The 15,947-nt window shown below is 40.8% G+C and overlaps 3 protein-coding genes across 4 annotated transcripts; 2 read left to right on the top strand and 1 right to left on the bottom strand.

Moving 5' to 3' along the window:
• On the top strand, nucleotides 1–9,197 carry rassf2b (Ras association domain family member 2b). Of its 2 annotated transcripts, XM_079555572.1 has the most exons (11): nucleotides 2–261; nucleotides 3,372–3,406; nucleotides 3,943–4,007; nucleotides 5,258–5,333; nucleotides 5,448–5,599; nucleotides 6,184–6,302; nucleotides 7,488–7,630; nucleotides 7,728–7,881; nucleotides 7,965–8,086; nucleotides 8,161–8,258; nucleotides 8,358–9,197. In XM_079555572.1, the coding sequence occupies exons 3-11, from the start codon at nucleotides 3,964–3,966 to the stop codon at nucleotides 8,425–8,427; spliced, it is 978 nt and encodes a 325-aa protein (XP_079411698.1). In that variant the 5' UTR covers nucleotides 2–261; nucleotides 3,372–3,406; nucleotides 3,943–3,963; the 3' UTR covers nucleotides 8,428–9,197. The 2 variants fall into 2 exon arrangements, with proteins under 2 accessions (XP_079411699.1, XP_079411698.1); XM_079555573.1 differs by lacking the exon at nucleotides 3,372–3,406 and having other exon boundaries at nucleotides 1–261.
• A 495-nt stretch (nucleotides 9,198–9,692) lies between these two features.
• Nucleotides 9,693–12,176, top strand: sprn2 (shadow of prion protein 2). The gene is made up of 2 exons (XM_079566182.1): nucleotides 9,693–10,021; nucleotides 11,316–12,176. Exon 2 carries the CDS (start codon nucleotides 11,322–11,324, stop codon nucleotides 11,805–11,807), a length of 486 nt encoding a protein of 161 aa, XP_079422308.1. The 5' UTR covers nucleotides 9,693–10,021; nucleotides 11,316–11,321; the 3' UTR covers nucleotides 11,808–12,176.
• A 1,274-nt stretch (nucleotides 12,177–13,450) lies between these two features.
• LOC306975172 (uncharacterized protein) lies at nucleotides 13,451–15,052 on the bottom strand (the record flags this gene model as incomplete). The annotated part of the gene is made up of 2 exons (XM_079572599.1): nucleotides 13,451–14,437; nucleotides 14,488–15,052. 2 exons carry the CDS (start codon nucleotides 15,050–15,052, stop codon nucleotides 13,509–13,511), a joined length of 1,494 nt encoding a protein of 497 aa, XP_079428725.1. The 3' UTR covers nucleotides 13,451–13,508.
• Nucleotides 15,053–15,947: the final 895 nt, after the last annotated feature.

Here is a 15,947-nt window from a genome sequence, read left to right on the forward strand (position 1 = left end):
TGATTGGCTCGCGCATGTGCTGTGGCTGCTGCGCTCAGAGCTACAACAGATGGACTCTGGCCTTTTTCTTCTTGTCTGTCATTTCACATAAATCCACAACGCGCTGTGCGCAGGATTGTTTACTGCTCTAAACGGGGTTAGGCTAAGACTTTGAGGAGAGCGTTCAGTATTGGTCACCCTCCAGTGGCGCGGGAGGCTGATGCAGGTGGAAGAAGACGGGAAGCCTGAGCGTGTGCGCTGAAAAAGGAGCTTCAAAAGTCGGTAGGAACAAGACTCAAGCCGCGGGGTCTCGCCGTTGTCTCCATGGCTGTAGTTCCAAATGCTGCAGAACTATACCATGATATATATAACCTTACAAGTCTTTGCAATGCCTATTATAAAGCCATTACTTATTTTCATTTAGTCCATATTCAGAACTGTTAACAGATACTGCACAATTTAATCAGATTGATAAAATAAGATAAACATGTTAGTGATGCTTTTGTTGTCAGGGTGCTCCTGCTAAAGTACCGTTAAAAACACACTCGGTTGTAGAGTCTGCAGCAGAAACAGAAAATCTGTGTTATTTGCTCCTGAAATATTTCTGAGCTTCACTGTTATGGGGTTCCATTTGTGCCAAAAATAAGTAGCTGCAATATGTGTCGATATAGTTGGTCTATGTCATTGCTATGTGTCTTTGGTCTATGTTAACGGTGTACATGTTGTTGCCAAGTGTTGTTTGACATTTGTATGTAGATGTTGCTTATGTGTTTGTTGTATATGTGTTTGTTGCATATGTGTTTGTTGTATATGTGTTTGTTGCATATGTGTTTGTTGTATATGTTTGTTGTATATGTGTTTGTTGTATATGTGTTTGTTGTATATGTGTTTGTTGCATAAGTGCATATGTGTTTGTTGTATATGTGTTTGTTGTATATGTGTTTGTTGTATATGTGTTTGTTGTATATGTGTTTGTTGCATATGTGTATACATAATGATGTAATCTGCGCGTGACTTAAGTGCCTGAGACGGTTCAATGCTGTTGTTCCTTGGTGGTTCATGTTGTTGCCCCCATGTGGTCAATTCATGTAATTATCTGCACATGTCTTGACAGTCTGTCGTTGTTCACTGCTCTCTGCTGTTGGTTCATGTCGTTGGTTCATGTCGTTGGTTCATGTCGTTGGTTCATGTCGTTGGTTCATGTCGTTGGTACATGTCGTTGGTAGCTACTGTTGTTGCCTGCACCCCTTGTCTATGGAGGACCGTGGCTGCCAAAACTATAAATAAATTAATAAATTAATAAATTAATAAATTAATAAATTAATAAATTAATAAATCAATACATTAATAAATTAATAAATTAATAAATCAATAAATTAAAAAAAGATAAAATTTGTTTATTTATTTCTGTATTTATTTATTTATTTATATATTTATTTATTTCTGTATTTATTTATCTATATATTTATTTATTTATTTTTGTATTTATTTATACATTTATTTCTGTATTTCTCTATTTATTTATCTATTTCTGTATTTATTTTTGTATTTATTTATTTATCTCTCTATTTATTTATTCATTTCTCTATTTATTTATTTATTTATTTTTGCATTTATTTATTTATTTTTCTATTTATTTATTTCTGTATTTATTTCTCTATTCATTTATTTATTTATGTATTTATTTCTCTATTTATTTATTTCTCTATTTATTTATTCATTTCTCTATTTATTTATTTATTTTTGCATTTATTTATTTATTTCTGTATTTCTGTATTTATTTATTTATTTATTTATGTATATATTTATAGTTTTGGCAGCCACGGTCCTCCATAGACAAGGGGTGCAGGCAACAACAGTAGCTACCAACGACATGAACCAACGACATGAACCAACAGCAGAGAGCAGTGAACAACGACAGACTGTCAAGACATGTGCACATAATTACATGAATTGACCACATGGGGGCAACGACATGTACCAACGACATGAACCAACGACATGTACCAACGACATGAACCAACAGCAGAGAGCAGTGAACAACGACAGACTGTCAAGACATGTGCAGATAATTACATGAATTGACCACATGGGGGCAACGACATGAACCACCAAGGAACAACAGCATTGAACCGTCTCAGGCACTTAAGTCAGGCGCAGATTACATCATTATGTATACACATATGCAACAAACACATATACAACAAACACATATGCACTTATGCAACAAACACATATACAACACACACATATACAACAAACACATATACAACAAACACATATACAACATACACATATACAACAAACACATATACAACAAACACATATACAACATACACATATACAACAAACACTTAAGCAACATCTACATACAAATGTCAAACAACACTTGGCAACAACATGTACACCGTTAACATAGACCAAAGACACATAGCAATGACATAGACCAACTATATCGACACATATTGCAGCAACTTATTTTTGGCACAAATGGAACCCCATACACTGTTGGAGTTTGGATGTTTTTGTCGTTGCTATGACAATAGTGACAAAAGTGAGGCAGAGCAGTGAAGGGGCATCTATTCATCTTCTGTCAAAGAGACCAGGGGCCACATAAACAAGGAGACATATGTGAAGGAGGAAGCCAGGAAGTTGTGGTCATGAGTTTTAATGCCACTATAGTAAGCTCTTTCACAAGGACTAAAACGGCATCGCATGCTAAACCGAAGCAGAATATAGATGGCAAAATTACAACATCCTCTTTGAAAACGATTTAATTTGCATTTTCAGGAACAATAAACAAAGATAGACTTTAGATTTTGGAGCTTAAGCAATTGTTTCACTCACTCAGGCTGGTCTGAGACCAGTCTCATAGTTTTTGTCAATGATTAGACTAAAAACTGACCATGACTGCACAGCTAAAGCACTAATGAGGTCTATTGTGTAAGTTAATAGTAACAATTTGAGCTTTTGACAGGGCTAATGATCAGCTATGAAATATTAACAAGTCTTAGTAGGGAACCAGGCTGACTGGTTATTAATATTTTATTGACAAACAGCAGACTCATTTGTTTCTGAGATTGTCAGCCTCGGGTTACTTGTCTCTGCTGACAGCCTTGTTTACTGGACTCACATATAGGCTGTGAGTATCAGAAGTAAACATAAGACTTAACAACTCACCATTTGTAAATGTCTGCTCAAATTGAGGAAGTGTTTGAGTGTGCTGGGGTAGTGTCAGCTTCCTGTGTGACCGAGTGAATAAAGGAGGAAGCACCCTAACGGAAAGGGAGCACTTCCTTTGAACACTACCTTGTTTTAGACCTAAAGATAAATGATAAGCACAAAAGATACTGTAGAATAATCTTTGTACTGGTCTCCTCTCCTCTCTGCAGCTTCTACACACAGTCAACCGGGGCCCCACAGAATGGTAGGACAATTAACATGTTCAATATACTGTATGCTCAAAATATGATAGTAAGGTCTCATTTTGCATCACGACTATAGAAGAAACAATAGTAGGATGCGGAACAATCTGCTGAAATATAGTGGCTCACCAGTGGCCCATGTGTTCAGCACCTGTTCCTTTCCTTCAGCGGACACAAAGGCGTTGTGTGCACCACAGGGGTGTTATGGGTCCAATTGAAACAGCTGTAGTAGTAGAATGAATATCCAAAATAGTTTTTTTTTATATACTTTTTGCCTTTTTTGTGTTCTGTTCATCCCTCTGGTCTGCTTAAGATCATTAGCAACACTTTGACATGTTCAGTGTTCCTTGTTTGGGCCATGAAAAAATGCTGATAAAATCTTAAAGAAAATGTCTGCCAGGAAAGTAGATGGTATCTGCGATAATTTGTCTAGTAGTGTTTTCCTCTCTCCAGACTGGGAGTGCTCTGTTTGTGTCGGTGCTGGTCATGAGGCCTCATTGGATGAAAGAATTGACTTTGTGTTGTCTTTTTCTCTCAGCACGTCCCATGACTCCTGAGAATGGATGACGTGGTTCAGATCGGAGAGAACAAATTCATCAGCAAGTAAGTGTAGAGCGTGTTTAAGCTGTAACCACAAGGCCTTGACCAACATTAAATAAAGATATGATACGACTATTCCAAGAAACGGTCGCTTTTTTTTTTGATGGCAGGTAGTGCTGTGTGGCTTTGTGCCGCTCTGAGGCAAGTACCTTCTCTGCAAAACGAACTTTCAGCAGCAGCATGTGACCGAGATAGTGCAAAGTTGTGTCACGGCATTATCTTGATCAACGGTTCTCGAACTTTTCATAGCTTTTATCACTTCTATAAAATATTTACGCAATGATTAGACCAAGACCCAATCCAGAATAAACCGGAGCTAAAATAGACTCATCAATCATGACTCAGTGTAAGTTCTGCATCAAACTTGATTATGCTCTTAAGGCATGAATGTAATTGTATTTACTTTTAAATAAATAGAATAAAACATAAGCCTTTATTTTATTTCAGAGATTTTTTTATCTTTGAAAAATACCTTTAAAAAAATTGCTAAATTAGTGTCCTTATTGTCCCGGTATTTTCATCAAATATGTGACAATATTTTTGTTTTTATTTAACCCTAGCCTTTACCTCAATCTAAAAGGCTACAGCCTATAGGCCAGAGTAACCCCTCATTTGAAAGCTAAGACCTACTGATCTAAACAGATCTTTTTTCGCTACATTGCTGCTGCGCTGTCGTCACTTTTTTGGCATTTTTGCTGCATCTTCAAGTGCCTTTGTTTTTCACTTTTTGGTTGCTTTTTTGTCATTTTTTGTCACATTTTTCATCAATTGTTTCTCACATTTGTGTCACTTTTTTGTTGCATTTTTGTCATTTCAGCCCTTTTTTTTGTCACTTTTTTGTTACATTTGTGTCACTTTTCTGTTGCTCTTTTGTGGCTTTTATTGTCACATTTCCAGTGCTTTTTTGTCACTTTTTTTTGCCTTTATGGTCACTTCTTTCATCAGTTTTTTCTCGTTTTTGTCACGTTTTTGTTGCATTTTCTGCGCTTTTTCGTCACTTCTTTCATCAATTGTTTCTCACATTTATGTCACTTTTTTGTTGCATTTTCATCCTCATTTTCATCTAATTTTCATCTCATTTTTGTTGCCATTTTGACACGTTTTTTCAAGAAGCTTTAAGACTTTAAGACGGCAAAGCCAAACTGGAGAAAATGTGCTGGGTTCCGATGGGGGAGGTTAATGGGGGTAACGATTATGAGCAATGTGCACACCACATCAGGACATTGATTTACTCACAAATGATATCCTCCCAGATCAACCCTCCTTTCTCATCTGAAGACCTACAACCTGTACTATGAGGGACAGAATCTGCAGCTCCGTCACCGAGAGGTTAGTGCACATTTAACCCTCACCAGTCCAATTATACGCTCTCTGTCTGCCTTTGGGGGTCATAGTAACAGCCCTTTAATGTGTGAGCATTGATTGTGATATTTGTGCTTACAGGAAGAGGAGGAGCTGATCGTTGAGGGCTTGCTTAACATCTTCTGGGGCCTGCGGCGTCCAATCAGGCTCCAGATGCAGGACGACCATGAGAGGCTCCGCCCGCCACCCTCCTCAACATCCTGGCACTCGGGCTGCACTCTGGATGGTCAGGGGTAAGAAGAGCATCCTGATCCAGTTACATCCCACTGACCGGAAATAAGTATCGATTTTCAAAATATGATCTCAAAATGCATTTGTTATTTGGGTTTTCCTGGGCATTTAGAAAGTGGGTGAATAACAAACAAAAAAGCATTACCCTAACAGTTCAGTGAGTTAGTGTGGTAACTCGTCAATGATTTTCTTTTAAATCAGATCAGTGTGGGTGTTTTTTCCCCCATACCTGCACACTTTCTGCAATCTTCCTCAGAGTTGGTCACATGATGTTTCTGTGTCTTGTCAGCTGATTTACACAGGTTTTGCCGATGTTTTCCCACCGGTGGAGGTAGGGCAACAGTGCCGTTTGCAGCTTGACTTCTTTTGTAGCGTCCCAGTTCTGTGAAAGCAGAAAGGCCCCCTCATCCCGGTTTACTCTCCCAAATTTCAATCGCCTCCTTAATCCAGCGCGGATGTTTGTTGTCCTCTGTCCCAGCCCATTATGTGGTTCTCTCTTTTGCGGACAATTGCCCTCCCTGTATTGTATTTCAACACTTTATAAGCACAGTGAAAATGAATTTTTGATGTGTATTTCCTGTCACAGCGTGCCGATAAACACAGAGGGCCAACAAACAGTGCAGCAGAGCCCACCAACTGTAGAGGTGACCCCACCATCCGACAGCCACCCGGAGGACAATGGCATCAGTGAAGAACAAGCTGAAGGTGGGAGCACGTTAGAGACACTGTGAGAAATGCATGTGCCGAGGATTTTAGATTTAGGTCAGTTAAGGTGATCTGAATTAGCTCTAAAGGATGAGTAACAGCTTTCATGTACTCTGGGCTGTCACCTCACTTTGCACTCATTGTCAGGTCCTCATTCATTTGTCACAAAATGGTACATATTTGTGACATTAGTACAAAGTGTTTAACTTTATCTTTTACAAACGTGGAGAATTTATTTATCTTATGTGCTCAGTTATGTTTCAGAATCAGAATAGTATTTATTGCCATTGTTTGAGAACAGGTTCACAAACTAAAAATCATATAGCACAGAATTTAGATGCATGCATATATTAATAATAATACATTTTATTTAAAGCGCCTTTCAGAACACTCAAGGACAACATTGGACACATTAAAAACATGAAAAACAAGAGCAACAGAATAAACATACAACAACAAACATTGAGAAGGTGAGCGCGTAGCGAGGTGGTGTAGGACTGTCTGAACAGGTGAGTTTTGAGTTTGGATTTGAAGAGTGGCAGGGAGTCTATGGTGCTGAGGTCGGAGGGGAGAGAGTTCCAGAGCTGGGGAGCAGAGCGGGCGGCTCTGTGCCCCATTGTGATGAGTTTGGCCGGTGGGACGGAGAGTTTGAGAGTGGAGGAGGAGCGGAGTGTGCGGGCAGGAGTTGCGATGTGGAGGAGGTCAGATATGTACGGAGGGGCCAGGTTATGAAGTGCTTTGAATGTGATGAGGAGTATTTTGAAGTTGATTCTTTGTTTTATGGGAAGCCAGTGGAGTTGTTGTAGGACGGGGGTGATGTGATGAGAGATAGGGGTCTGTGTGATGATTTGTGCTTCAGAGTTTTGCAGCATACTGAAGATTAAAATTAAAAAAATTTAATGTAAAATATGATAAAGACAACAACAATTTGACATAGAACAGCGGGATTGTATTCACAGATGTGCAGGTGTATTAAGTGATAGCAGCGGATCTAAGTGTGGACATACCACATAGTGCAACAGAGCAGTGCAAATGGCTTAAACTAGTTATTTCATTCATGAGTCTGATATAGAGTTTTTGGATCTTGTCATCGTTCATGAGTTTGATGGCGACGGGGGAAAGAACAGTTCAAGTGGCGGGAGGTATGGACAGTTTGTGTAATAGGTTTACATATTGTTTTGACAGAGGACAGCGATAGCAGTTCTCAGCTCCTAAGGACAAAGAGTGATGCTGGAGTCTTGAGGCGATGTCAGCGACGCTCGCCCAGTGATCAGAGGAAGATCAGGAGACACCGCTTCTCTATCAACGGACACTTTTACAACCACAAGGTAAGCTTGTATTTCACTGTTGGTCATGTTTTTGCGTCAGTGCATTTGTGCGTGTTCAATTACACAACTAAGGCACAATGGTGTTCTGATCATACAGACCGCAGTCTTCACACCAGCGTACGGCTCAGTGACAAACGTCAGAATCAACAGCTGTATGACGACGCCTCAGGTTCTGCGAGTGCTGCTCAACAAATTTAAAATAGAAAATAGCCCCGATGACTTTGCCCTTTATGTCGTCCATGCCAGTGGAGGTAGGTTGTGCATTAGTACAATTATACAATAGCCCTTTCAACAACATTATTATTATATATATTATCATGTGTTGGTATTTTAGAGCGTATGAAGCTGAAACGCAGCGACTACCCGCTGCTGCTCAGAGTGATGCAGGGGCCCTGTGAACAGGTCTGCAAAGTCTTTCTCATGGAGGCCGACCTGGGGGAGGAGGTCACATATGATGTAAGAATGGATCACTGGTATTAACAACTTAAGGTCCTGAACTGCTCTGAAACATGACTGCTCCTTTCCACTAGGTGGCGCAGTATATCAAGTTTGAAATGCCAGTCCTGCGGAGTTTTATAACCAAGCTTAAGGAGGAGGAAGACAGGGAAGTGCAGAAGCTCAGAAGAAGGTATGGCTTAGTAGGTGTTATTAAAAACATATTTAAAAATCAGCTTTAATCTTTGATTGTCAATTACATATTTGCTTTATTGTTATTTTCTTTGTTTAGGTACAGCTACCTGCGTTGTATTATTGAGAAGCAGCTCAGTTGTCTTCCAGAGGGAGCCACATGCATGTAACCTGCCTCTAGACTTTAGAACCAACTGTCTTCACCTTTGGATAACAGTATCATCCATTCAAAAGAGTAAGATGTAGCTTCACACACAAAGGTTTAGCGCATTTAAATTTCATGAGATTCAGAAACTCAAAACTATATGAAAGGGCACAATAGTCTATCATTCAACCACATTGATTGTATGTTGTTTTACTAATGCTATCACATGCAAAGAATCATTCCAAACATGTAATTGCGAAAAAAGCACAGAAGACTAAAGTTTTTAAAGTGCCTAAAGGTTTGTCCAAGAACCCAGGAAATGTTGATGTAACTTCAGTGACATCTTGACCTCTGACTTGTTTGGTAATGCAATCTTCTTAGATTAGTCATTGTCATAGCACAGGAACATGCACACTCAGATAATAAGGCTTACACCTCTAGATTATTTTTCAACGTTAACAGAAACTATCTGCCAACAAGCGCACAACAATGATAAACCTTATAATATTTTATAGACATAATAGAGGAATGTGATCCAATGGAATGTGAATAAGCAGATATTAACTTACCTTTCACATGCACAGTAACTTTCACAGCTGTGTGTTCAATTCCCTGTTCAGTATTTGTAAAATAGTGAAGGCATGAGTTTGTTATTGTGAGGAGGGCGACCACCACCTGTCTGTCTTTTGGTTGTGTTGCGCAGCCATTTAGGCCTTTATCAGCATCCCACAAGTCAATTGTACAAAAAACTGAGTTCAGAGAAAGACATAATATCCATGTTCATAGCACAAAATGTACAATGATTAAGAGAGAAATAAGTGGAGAGCGCGTCTTTGGAACATACACTTTTGCGCAGGTGCTCTTCTAGGATCCAGGTACACAATTCAATGTTTAAAGAAGAAGTGCCTCGGATCGCTTTTTTCTTTAAACAAAATGTACAATATTGGATGTTCTATCTTGCTGGATTGGATTATTCTGTTACCTTTTGCTGTCCCAATCTGTGATTTTGGGGCACAACAGCTATGAAGTCGTCTCGACATAACACAAGTTTTAATTTCTGTCCCTCAACGTCCCACCACATCGCTCAAGTACTTTTTCGGGTGGTCGCCCTAATTGTGAGAAACGATATACATGCATGATATATTTTCATTAAGAGCCGACTGCATTTGTATAGATGATGACGTTCACGCTTTCAAATGGAAAATTTTGTACATTTAATAAAAAAAAAGGTATCTTCAGAAAAAAAAAGCCGACCCTTTTCATTCACAGGAGTTCACCTGGTGATGTTACGAAACCATGCAAATCTTGTTTACAAGTGTAAATATAGACGCAGAAAGGAAGCTTAGCCACTAGAAGCTTCGAACTGATTGGTTTTCATTCATAGCGGTTGGATAACTCAGACCAATTTAGAAAGGCGCAGGTATTTAAGTGGGATGTCATAGTACAGCGGCTTACGATCAGCCAATGGACAGTGGTCAGAGAGCCACTCAATGAGCAGCTCAAAGGATAACTGGCACTGAAACATACTTTCCACTCAGACGGTCAGAGGAGTCAAGGAGAACCTCACTGGAAGAAGAAGCTATTAATCTCCACATTATAAAAGTACTGCAGATTGACTGGTAAGAAACATTGATTTGTAATTGTTGACATTTACTGTAAGCTGGTTGTATTCATTACAAGATCGGTCCATATATGTTAAAATGACCTAAGTGCGTTTACTGAGATGTTTGCTTAATATACAAGTTTTTGTTCCGGTTATGAAAATATCTCAAAGGTATTTGGCCAAAGTATCAAAATCTAGATCAAGAACGGTTTCAGTTTTTGTGATGGTAATACTTCGTACTACCTTTATCATAAAAAAAAAAGGACAAATGGCTTCACTCTGGGGTCAGGACTTTCCTGTAAAAGAGATTCTGAATCTGAATCTTTCCTGTTAAGTTAAAATATGGATGCTTTAACACTGAAGAACTTCTCAATCAATAGGGTTTTGTGATTCATTGGCCTTAAATATTGTTTGTAGTATTTGAATATGTGTATTTATTTATATTTTTAAAAGGAAATACTTTGAAACAGGACCAAGCTCTGGCGGCATCATGTGTTTTGTTATCTCACAGCCTCAGTCTACGGGAGGATTATTCTTGTCCTAATTGACCCAGAGTAATTATAGCTCCACCTTTAACAGGACAGAGATTAGTTCAGAAAGAAATGTAATTGTGTCCCACCAGACATGTGGATTATACATTAGTTTTACTTTAACATGAATGCACGGTAGAGCCATACAATGTGCATTAATATTGTTGCGCAAAGTCAGTTTGTACAGATTACAACTGCTAAAAGAAAATAAAGATTGTATTTACAAGATCCCAATTAAAGAGCTCTGCATGACGCCAATGTCTGAGTCAAATCTGGATTAGGAGCTTCTTATAGCAGCAACAAAGCACAACCTAAGGATGTCAATGATGTCACACTCATATTGGCAGGAGTCAGTAGCTTATATCATTTTTCACTTTTTTAATTATCAGAATTAATTTTGATTAGTTGAGCAACTACTTTTGGCTAATTTTCCTATGAAATGGGTGTTTCTGAGATTATATGAATGGCCCTTTGCATCTATAGACTAAATAATTTGATCAAACACACTGGTTGTCATTGTTAGCAAATATCTTGACAGTTAAGTTTAGCTACAAGAAAGAGGAGAATGTAAAAAGAAAAATCCGGTGAGCAACATGGCCTTTGGTTCAAGTGCGTCTCTACCATTTTACCAAATTTCATCATAGTCTTGGTTACTTGTGGTAGCCTATTCACAGAACCAAATAGTTGCTGAGAATTAAAAGGGAAGGTTTATTGCCTAATGTTGAAGTCATATGCAAAAGTTGAATCGTCCCAGGCTAAAAGTGTATTCATTCGTTGCAGAAAGCCATGCCAGGCGCGCAGAGACTGTGGATCGTCGCTCTGAGCCTGATGCTCTTGGTGTCTTTGCTGCCCCCGTGTGACGCGCGCCGAGGAGGTGGATTCGGCCGAGGGGGTGGAGGCTTCGGCCGAGGGGGATACAGGCCTGTCCAGAGCAGAGGTCCCAGCGCGGGGAGAGTGGCTGGCGCAGCTGCAGCCGGGGCCGTCGGCGGAGCGATGCTGGGATCCGCTCTCAGTCGTCCCGGATATGGCTATGGAGGTTACGGCGGAGGTTACGGCGGATACGGGGGAGGATACGGGGGCTATGGTGGCTATGGGGGGTTTGGCGGTGTCCCGCGACAGGGGTATGGCAGAGGCGGATACGATCAAGAGGGATCTGGAGACATGGGTTACTATTATGGCGCAGCATCCAGTGGACCAATCTACAACAGCATCATTGTTGTGATAGGCACGTTGGTTGCCTTGCTCATGGGCTCATGGGCAACAATCATGTAAAACTCTGTGTAAGGACAGCTGCGGACAGAAACCACTCAATGACATAACTTCACTAATTTTTAATCCTTAATCCATTTCACACTTAAAATAGGCTGATGAGGAGCCAAAAGGCCAAAACTTTCCTGAAAGCTGGTTCGAATCCCGGAGAGATTTGTGTTGCACATTGAGTGATTGCGCCCCCTACTGTCTGTGTTGACAGCTCAAGCCAAAGTGTCTGTATGACCCTTATCTGCCACACATTTTATACTTAGGCTAGGCTATTTGCAGGTAGGCTATATATAAATGGACTATAGTCTACAATGCAGCGGATTTGCAAGTAGGCTAAAGATTACCTCATGATTATCTAACAGGCAGGCTATTTGTTTTCCTATTGTTCCACGGATGTGTAAAAGATAATGCACTATTCAATTTTTGTTATTATTTGTATTGTCATCGTATTTGTAAAATGTAAAATAAATATATTTCAGATATATGGGTTTATTCTTGCATTTGGCACTGATGGTTTGAACTTACAAGTGTGAAGCCAGTTCCGGATCCAAAACCACTCTATAAATTACATAGTCTACAGCGGTTCCCAACTGGTGGGTCACAAGCCTTTCATCACTTTTAATATTTGTCTCCTGAATTAGGAGGGAAACATTAGCTGTGTCTATTAAAAGATTGTTTTGGGGGCGGACATTTCAACTTTATAGACTTCTTAATGCGTATTCAACAACAACAAAATTGTGGAGAAAATACGGCATTTTACATGGCTATATAGAATGGAATGGAAGGTTATAGCACTTTTCACATGACACAAGTCACTAGGGCTGAACGATATGGACAAAATTTGATATCTCGATATTCATGCCAGATATCTCGATATCGATACGATATAACTATGGGTTAGGTGAAAATCAAGTATTTTTTCCAAAAAATAAAAACATAATAATAAAGAGTGCAGTTTTATTGATGAAAATCTATATTGTTTATATCTTGCATTTTCAATTTTAATATTTTGAATGTTCATATCTCGATATCAATACGATAACGATATATCGTTGCTTTGTCGATATTAATATCATGAATGTTCATTTCTCGATATCGATACGAAAACGATACATCTTCTACATCAGCCCTACAAGTCACCCAAAGCGCTTCACAAGGTGTTGGGGATTTTGTCTTCATTCATGCCACACACAGGGGTAACGTACCGGGCGACACAGTAGTACAGCGGTTAAAAACAAACAAAAATAAATTGTTATTTGGCTCACGGTCTGTTAGGGTAATGGTGGGTCCCATGACAATACCAGTTGAGAAAGGGTCTACAATATGGACTACCATATTATGTAGCCTACCATACTACTATACCATAAATATAAAGCTGAAATAAAAAACTATGACTAAAAACAAGGACTAACCCAAACAAGGGCAAAAATGTAAATAAAATTAGCAAAAAGTTGGAACAAGCCTACTAGAGCAGCCAGTACAGTACCGAGATGTCACTATATGAAAAAAGTGAGGAATTTTGTGACTGTGAAACAAAAGAGAAGCACCACAATATACAGGGCAGTCACTCAAGCTACCTTTATGCATGCATCAGATTATTTTAAAGAAAAATGTAACACAATAAACATAACTTAATGTATAAAAGCTTTAAAAAGGCTCTACGTATATTGTATGTTTTAGTACAGCTGAAGCAGTGGCACTTTGGCCAATCACTCATTGGGCCACGATCACAGTGACAATGATGAGAACAAACAATAACCAGTGTGGGCTCTCCCAGCGCTGCCCGCCTCCTCTTGGACTTTGAGTTGGTGTTTTCCTCAAGTACTTTTCAGAGTGAGCCATGTACCGCTCCAGACACCTCCTGACCTTCAGCTGTTCAATCAGAGCTGGATATCCAATCTCCACAACACTCACTGTGTCATCATCATCCTCATGCCCATCTCTGTAACTAACTGCCATGGCTACTGCAGCGCCTGGACTGGCTCCTGGACTGGCCTCAGATGGCTTTGGGAAGTCACTGGTTGTTGGTACTGCAGATGTTGAGTCGTTCGCTGTTATGGGCCTGGTCATGTTGCTGGAAACAAAAGGAGAGACAGAAGTGGTAGTGCTTGTAGTGGATGTTGTGGTGGTGATAGTGGTAGGAGGAGTCTTGGATGTTGTGGTGGTGATAGTGGTAGGAAGAGTCTTGGTCGTCTTTGGAGCGGGAAGGAGGTCTTTTCTTCTCATGCATGAGCTCATAAATTGGTCATAGTTTTCTGGAGGCGTGTTGAAGTCTCGCCTAAAGTCACCGTCAGCAGGAGACTTTAGACCGTATTTTCTGTACATGTAGTAGTTGTAGTAGTACTCCTCCTGAGGACTGTGGAAGTTAAAGTGTGGACGGGGAATCCTCCCAAGCCCATATCCCAGGGCCATTCCAGCCACAGCGCCCCCAGCTGCTGCCATCATTGCACTGCGGCCAAAACCTTTGGACTTCTCAGAAGGGACAAGGCCCATAGCTTGAACTGCGCGCGAGTATGGTGAGCCTCTTCCAGGAGAATAACCGCCATAGCTGCCTCCATAGTGAGGGCTCAATATAGGGTTATTAGGGTTCTGGTTGATGTATCCTCCATGCCCAGCATACCCTCCCTGTGCCGGGTACCCTCCTTGTCCGGGGTACTGTCCCTGTCCGGGGTACTGTCCCTGTCCGGGATACTGTCCCTGTCCGGGGTACTGTCCCTGTCCGGGGTATTGTCCCTGTCCGGGGTACTGTCCCTGTCCGGGGTACTGTCCTTGTCCGGGGTACTGTCCTTGTCCGGGGTACTGTCCCTGTCCGGGGTACTGTCCATGTCCGGGGTACTGTCCCTGTCCGGGATACTGTCCATGTCCGGGGTACTGTCCCTGTCCGGGATACTGTCCATGTCCGGGGTACTGTCCTTGTCCGGGGTACTGTCCCTGTCTGGGGTACTGTCCCTGTCCGGGATACTGTCCATGTCCGGGGTACTGTCCTTGTCCGGGGTACTGTCCTTGTCCGGGGTACTGTCCCTGTCCGGGGTACTGTCCATGTCCGGGGTACTGTCCATGTCCGGGATACTGTCCATGTCCGGGGTACTGTCCTTGTCCGGGGTACTGTCCCTGTCCGGGGTACTGTCCTTGTCCGGGGTACTGTCCCTGTCCGGGGTACTGTCCTTGTCCGGGGTACTGTCCATGTCCGGGATTCTGTCCTTGTCCGGGGTACTGTCCATGTCCAGGATACCCTCCCTGTGCCGGGTTCCCACCATACCCTGGACGTTGCCCTATTCCCCCCTGTCCTGGAGCTGGCTGCTGTGGCCTTTGGTGGCCGTGACTTACAGGCACATCCTGCTTATGGACTGAGCCTCCTTGGTTATTCAAATTGGGTTTTGATTTGAAGTCGTCCTTCGGCTTTGTATTCTTATTTTTATTTAAAATACCAAGTCCCCATTTTTTCTTGGCCAGTGCGACATGACAGCTTATCACAGCAATTAAACATAACAGAACTGTGAGCTTCATCTTTTGACTGTAAAAAACAAACAATAAAACAAACACATGTAAATGTCCTTATCATCTCGTGTGCATCATTGAAATGTTGACTAAGTAAAATGTAATTTATTTATTTTTTGCACAGAGGCAGAACATTCCTGTTGACAAAAATTTCATGCAGGGACATCTTTAGCCATGCTGCTTTTTTTGGCCACGTATATTTATAACAGGCTCTATACTAGGCTATTGAGCAACTAGTAATTTCAAGGACAAGCATGCAAACATAAAACAAAAAAAGCCAAACTAAACTATATATTTAGTGAATACTCACAAAATGCGTCTATGAACAAAATCAACGCAGTTAAAAAGGTAGTAGAAACCATTGACCGTATGTGCATCCACAGTTCAACATAACGCTGAGATCAAATACCCAACTCAAACTATTTTTGGCAGGTCCCTGTGTCAAAACACCCCCCACCACCAAAATACCCTTAACACGTGATCAAGCCCATGATCAAGTCTCAGTAACAGCGCCCCCTCTGGTGCATCTACTCCTGTGCTGGACAGTGAATCAACAATTATTATTAGCACAATTATCCACTCATAGAATATTTGGCCTTCTAAATATCATCAGACTAAGACCAGATCAAGCCAGGATTAAACTGGGTTTGGGAA

Source organism: Gobius niger (assembly GCF_951799975.1).
Source record: "Gobius niger genome assembly, chromosome: 1".
Lineage (NCBI taxonomy): Eukaryota > Metazoa > Chordata > Actinopteri > Gobiiformes > Gobiidae > Gobius > Gobius niger.